The sequence below is a fragment of the Panicum virgatum genome, chromosome 5K (assembly GCF_016808335.1).
Source record: "Panicum virgatum strain AP13 chromosome 5K, P.virgatum_v5, whole genome shotgun sequence".
NCBI lineage: Eukaryota > Viridiplantae > Streptophyta > Magnoliopsida > Poales > Poaceae > Panicum > Panicum virgatum.
The window spans coordinates 57,941,066-57,947,599 of record NC_053140.1 but is presented as its reverse complement, the minus strand read 5'-3'; the positions used below and the strand labels follow the sequence as shown (position 1 = coordinate 57,947,599).

The 6,534-nt window shown below is 52.5% G+C and overlaps 1 protein-coding gene across 1 annotated transcript; it reads right to left on the bottom strand.

The window, feature by feature from the left end:
• Positions 1–346: 346 nt before the first annotated feature.
• Positions 347–1,660, bottom strand: LOC120710290 (phospholipase A1 EG1, chloroplastic/mitochondrial-like). Its single transcript, XM_039995925.1, has one exon. The coding sequence runs from the start codon at positions 1,658–1,660 to the stop codon at positions 347–349; it is 1,314 nt and encodes a 437-aa protein (XP_039851859.1).
• Positions 1,661–6,534: the final 4,874 nt, after the last annotated feature.

Genomic DNA, 6,534 nt, shown 5'->3' with positions numbered 1-6,534 from the left:
CTCAAATTGTGGACCGCATCTGTCGGTCACAAAAGCGAGTGTTGAGTGGAGGAGTGCAAGGCTCCATCAAAACATATAGTTTTTCCGGAAAAAAGAAAGCACACTCGATGATCTATGAATTGGACATGGGAATCCGTCTTGCCTATTGTGTAGTATTTTATACATGGAAAAGAAGCATGTCTTTCCAACAAAAAGGGAGAAACTCTGGTTCTCACCAAAACTACGGCCTACTAGACGAAACAACAAAAAGGGACGTGACCGTGACTAACTGATTGTTAGCCCTCCAAAAATGATTGAGAAGAGGGTCAACATTCATTGGCCAGCAAAAAACACAAGCTCCTAGCCGTCAGATCAAGCCGAGGGTCTGCACCAGGCCGCCCATCTGCAGGGCGGCCTCCTTCCACACGAACGCGGCGGCGCGCTGACCCTCGACGAACTCCATCGCCCTGGCGAGAACGCCGCCGTCCGCCGCCGCATTCGGCGCCTTGCCGCAGGTTCCGGCCTTGATCGACGACACGTACGCGCCGAGGTCATGCACGCTCCCGAGGTCGCGGAGCCTGAGGAAGTCGAGGGCCAGCTCCACGCCGACGTGCGTGTAGCGGTCGCCGCCCCAGGCGGCGAGGAGCCCCTGCCTCGTGCCCTCGTTGAGGAGGGCGCCCGGGAGCATGGTGACCGGGTCGCGGACGTTGGCGACGCGCAGCACCTTCACGCCGAGCTCGTCGCAGCGGTCCTTGAAGGCCGCGTTGCCGACCCTCGGCCCGCCGAAGGAGAAGACGGTGACGGGCACGCGGCGCCCGGACGCGTCGCGGTTGAGGCCGAGCTCGGCGAGGTCGTACCCGAGCAGCGTCGCGAGGGCGCTGCCCATGCTGTGCCCGGCCAGCGTGACGCTCATGTCATCGCGGGGGTGGTCCCTACTGGAGAGAGACGTGACGAGGCGGGACACCTCGCGGAGGAGCTGGTCCCGGCAGCTCCCCATGCCGCCGGCGGACTCGGCGGAGGAGGTGTAGAGGTTGAGGAAGCCCGACTCGACCTTGACGTCCGGGTGCGCGCCGCGCGCGTCGAGGCGCGCCGGCTCGAGCGCGCTCATGAGGTTGGCCGCCCACTCCGCCCGCGTCACCGTGCCGCGGAGCGAAACGAGCACGTCGCGCCGGCCGAGCCGCCGGGTCATCTCGTCGGTGGACACGGCGACGTACCCGACCCAGCTCGAGCGGCGGCCGCTGGTGGACGGCGGCCCGGCCACGTCGGGCGTGGCGTAGATGTACCGCGTCACCTCGTACCCGGCCCCGGCCACGCCGGCCTCCTCGAGCACGCTCTCCTTGCCGTACTTGCAGCACATGTGCCGCGCCGACGACGGGTCCGCGTCCAGCACCTTGTAGCAGGCGCCGACGAGCTCGCCATACCGCGCCACCTCGTCGCGCACCACGGGGTGCAGCGGCTGGAGCAGGCCGTCCCAGTCGTGCGACCCCTGGACCTGCCTCCACATGCTTGCGACCGACGCCGTCCTCCGCGCGCACGCTCTATCGGCGGCGACCGGCGCCGCCGCCGCCGCGCTAGCCGTGGCGACCGCGAGGCGCGCGCGGCACGGTTTGGGACGCCGTGGGCTCGTGGCGTTGTGGTGAAGGCTGCTGCATCGCGGCTGGATCGTGGAAGTGGAGGCCATTTTTTCCTGGCTTCCTGCGCGCGATTGGTACTGGACCGGGAGTTCGGGCGCGCACATATTTAAAGCCAATTTGAATTGAGCATGGGCATGCGTGCCTCCTCCTCGTTGAGCCACGTCGGGGAGAAAGAAGAGCAGCAGCCAACCATGACAGTTGAGAGGTGCCAGCGCTGATACGCGCCTCCGCAGGTTGATGACGTACCTCATTTTGTTGCCGAACTATATAGATCTAGAAAAGATCCTGGACAACAACAGGAGCCAATGTAGTTCTTTTAGCAAAATAATAATAAACAAGGACTTTTACAAACTTGAAAGCATTTAACCTTCAACTTTAATTTCAACTTAGTAACCGGATTTACAAATTAGAAAATTACTAATGGAATTTTAAAAATAAAATAAAAAATTTTGGTATAGATTTAACTGACACGAGCTTATATACAAGTAACGTCCATACATCCCTTTCACCTTCGGTCATCCATGGTACATATTTTACTTCTAAATTAGCCATATGTAACAAAATAAAACTAACTTTATGATAAGAAGCTAGCGCGCACATATATCATATATAGTAGCGTCCATTTTTCGAATACACGCGTGCGGCCGTGTAGGTACATCTGGCACATCCGCACATGTCGAAACTAAACTATATATATTAAAGACAAACATCAAACCAGGCAAAGTTATTTAGGCCCTGTTTGGGACCGCGTCGGCTACGCTTAAACGCGAAACGCCAAAATAATCTCGCCAAACGAGTCGCGTCTGACGCGTGTTCGACAAACACCCCCGACGCAAAAAGCGAAAGTTTGAACTTGTAGGAAAAAATCACGTAAGTGACGTTCCAGCCGCGTTGGCGTTTTCGCGTCTCGCTTTGCTGACGTGGTCCCAAACAGGGCCTTAGTTAGATCTAGCATCGTCTCCTGTAAATGGGATATACTTTAGATATCTAGTTCAACTTCTCTACAAACAGGCCATTTCCATTCAGCCCACTTCGAAATTAATCTAAGGTCTTAATGTATCTAGCTCTCCTTTCCATTGCACTAATATACCAAAGATACAAGGCTTATTTCATTTTAGCCAGGTCTTAAAATTAGACTTTGACTGGGTTCTCACATAATGTATAATTTAATTTGCACCCACAGAGCAAACAATTGGTAAACTTTAAAATATGATGGGAGCTTTTTTTCCTGTGAAATAGATTTGAGCCTACGTGTCAACATAGAAAGGGCAATATTATTGGACACCATTAGGGATGCACAAGTTAGATATATTTTATATTCTGCGTAAATAATTTGCGAGGAGAAACAAACTAGAGTGGTATGCCATCGTAGTTAATTTGGGACCCAGCTGCATCCTTAGACACTATACGATGGCAGGCTCTTAATGCATGATTTCATTGCATAATTGCTTAGAGCAAAAACTAGATAACCGAGCCAGATGAGTGTTAGAATGAAACTATTCTTACATCCCGTGAAACTCTCCATTCCCTCTCTTATCCTACCACATCAGCAAACTTAATACTCATAAAACTCTCATAAAACTTCATAGATATTGGCCTAAATATCATCAAGTCCTACTTTTGTGCCAACGTATTATTATTGTAACCTTTTCCTTTTCAAAGAAAGAGTATGGAAACACTCTCTGCTCCGAATCGGCCTTTTCGCCCCCAAGAAGTAGAAGATGTTGGGCCCACCTGTCGACGCAAAAAGGAGGTGGCGTACTAAAGCAATGGGCCCTATGCATGGGCCTGCCGCCCGGGCTAACTAGCCCTTATATCTTATATGTAGTGTGAAAAGTTTGAGGAGGAGAGCACGCACGGCGACGGAGTTGAAGTGAGCTGCGCGCGTAGTAGTATTCAAGTAGGCGATGGGGATGGTTTCCTACGCGCGCCAACGGGGCAATCAATAGGGAAAGATTGATCGGAGCCGTATGATCTGAGCCCATGACGACGACCCCTGCCGCTTGTCCTGGCAACCCTACTCGGCTAGCTGTGACGGAACCGCCAAATTAAAACTCTAATTAAGCGTAATGGCCGTCATTTGAACACATCAGGCTCATTAGCTTAATGGCTTAATTTGGCGATCCTTTCGCAACCCACGTCCCGATCGAAACATCACCGATAGTCCCACGCGAAGGTGGGCGCAGATGGTACAAGCACGACACATAATTGAATATACAACAAATATACATAGAACTTGACCTTAAGTTTTACAAACCGAGTTTGAATAAATACATAATTCACAAACTTTTCAATACTGAAATCCTGGTTCGTCTAGAGGAACGGGGCCTACAGCTACCAAAAGTGAGCCCTAGAGAGATCCCTAACTAGACGTCCGGCTCCACGACCACCCATCCCTCTGCATCCCGGCGGATGAACTTGGCGCAGCAGGGACAGAAGTCTACGTCTGCGTGCCCTGAAATAATGTTGGCAACAAACCCTGAGTATTCTAATACTCAGCAAGGCTTACCCGACCAGTGGGTATAACTTAGCCCACATAGCTAGACATGCAAGGCTTTTGGCTGGTGGTTATTTTGCAGAAAAAGCAACTAAAGTAATTCCTTACTTTCATTATTTTAGCTTCAGATTCTATAAAAATTAACTCTCATCTCATATTCGCGAAGACCTACTATAGCAATCATGGTGATGCAAGCAAAATAATTTGGTGAGCTCAATATTTTATATAAACATTCCTAACTCATATTCTACATTTTTGCTACGGTGTGACAAAGAGACCAAGGCCCTCATAACCGCGAGACACGGCGAATCGATCCGATTTAACCTTGCAAGGTGGACCTAACCAACACGGCACGTATTTGCCCCGTCGGACTATACATACCAACCATTCCCCTCCCCGCCTCGAACTACAGGAACCAGCCCAACGACATATGGTCAGCCGAGCTCAACGTGAGACCACCAAAAGTAAACACATGCATCCCAATTCTCCGCGACTACTCGACTCGCCCCAGGAGTTGGGTGCGGGTTCCTGTACTTTCGAAGCAAGGCAGTACTCGGCTTACCGGTTTCGACTACCTCCTACTCCCGGCATGCGGTTAGTACAGTTCAATCCCCGATCAGCACTGCCACATCCACCGGTCCTTAATCGACACAGACGGGGCTAAGACACCCAGGAACCCTGTCCTGCTGCCATACCTATCCATCATCCCCGCCCGGTCTCACATTTCCATGTTCATTTCAAAACCAATCTCACATACTGAATCATATAAAGATAATAACGTATCTCGCGAGTAACCGGAAATTACTCGACTCCTAACATTCTACATCTCGCGAGTGCAGGAGACCACTCGTCTTCTACCGGTAACGCTAAGCTTAGCACAACTATCGTCCTATACATGCTAGTATAACTCCGGGAATCCTATGAATCATGCAACTAGGGTTCCAAACAATTCCTGAACTTAATGCACAAGTAGTAGAAACATACATAGGTGTCTTAATTTAAAATACTAGGATGTGCACCGGGGCTTGCCTTGCGCCTGCTGCTCAACACTGGGGCCAGACGGGCCTTGGGCCGGGTGCTCACACCTCTCCTCTTGGGCTTGCGTCGTTTGCTCTTGTGGTGCCGCGATCGCCTCAAAGACGGCTCCCTCAGATGCGGATGCTACACGTATGCATATGTATTAAATGAGTGCAGCCCAAGAATTGTAACTAGTTTACTTTAACTGAAATACCCTGCGGACTGTCCGCGCCCGAGTGGCGGACTGTCCGCCGCACTATCCTACCAACCCAGCAGAGGCAACAACGTCTCTGGAATTTTTTTTTCCCATTTTACCTGCGGACTGTCCGGCCACCCCTGGCGGACCGTCCGCAGTTCAAGTACTCAACCCACCAGAGACGAAAACGTCTCTGGACAATTTCCTAGACTCTACTGCGGACTGTCCGCGCCCTAGTAGCGGACCGTCCGCAGTTCACCCCTGCGAACCTCCAGAGACGACATCGTCTCTGGAACAAATTTGAGCCGCAATGGCGGACCGTCCGCTCCCCGATAGCGGACTGTCCGCAGTCAATCTTGCAAAAACAACCAGAGGCAACATCGTCTCTGGACAAAACTAACCTTACCTGCGGACCGTCCGCGCCCCCCAGGCGGACCGTCCGCGATAACTAATTCCTGACCCTCGCCCTAGGCGGCAGCAAGGGCGGCGGCGACGGCGGAGGCCGTGCTCCGGCGCCGGCGACACGCCATGGAAGGGGAAAAAGGCTGGGAAGCATAAGAAACTCACCACGAATCCATTCCCGCAGTCGGTTCGAGTGGAGGGCGACCGGAGAGGCGGATCGGCGGTGGAGCAAGCTTCAAGCACCCCCAATGGTGTCCGGCGGTGGTGGAAAGATTCCAGCCGGGGATAAGCCGGTTTAGGGGTTTGGGAAGGTGGAGGAGGTGACGAGGAAGGTTCCTGCGCGAGGAATCGAGGTCTGGTGGACGGAGGAGGGAGATCGAAGCAAGGGGCGACGATGGCGCGGGAGCTCGAGCTCCGCTCGGCTCTGGAAGGAAAGAGGAAGAAGAGAGGATTGACGAGTGGGTCCCACGCCCATCCAGATAAATATCTGGGCGACGCCTCGCGGACTGTCCGCCGTCACCTCGCGGACTGTCCGCGTGGTGGTTGTTACAATCCTACCCCCTAAAAGAAATCTCGCCCCGAGATTTAAGGAATAGCTAAAGGGAGAGTTATAAATTGGGGTGTACCTTGGTAGACTTGTAGCAATTCCGGACATTTAGTCCGAACAAATTCCTCCGTCTCCCAAGTAGCTTCCCGCTCAGAGTGATTGCTCCATTGCACTTTATAGAATTCACTGGTTTGATTCCGAGTGACCCTGGTTTTGTGATCAACAATTTTGATTGGGTATTCGGGATAGACAAGATCGGGTT

What these genes read in the sequence shown, in the direction of transcription:
- LOC120710290 (XM_039995925.1), bottom strand. Translation starts at nt 1,660, where the DNA reads ATGGCCTCCACTTCCACGATCCAGCCGCGATGCAGCAGCCTTCACCAC.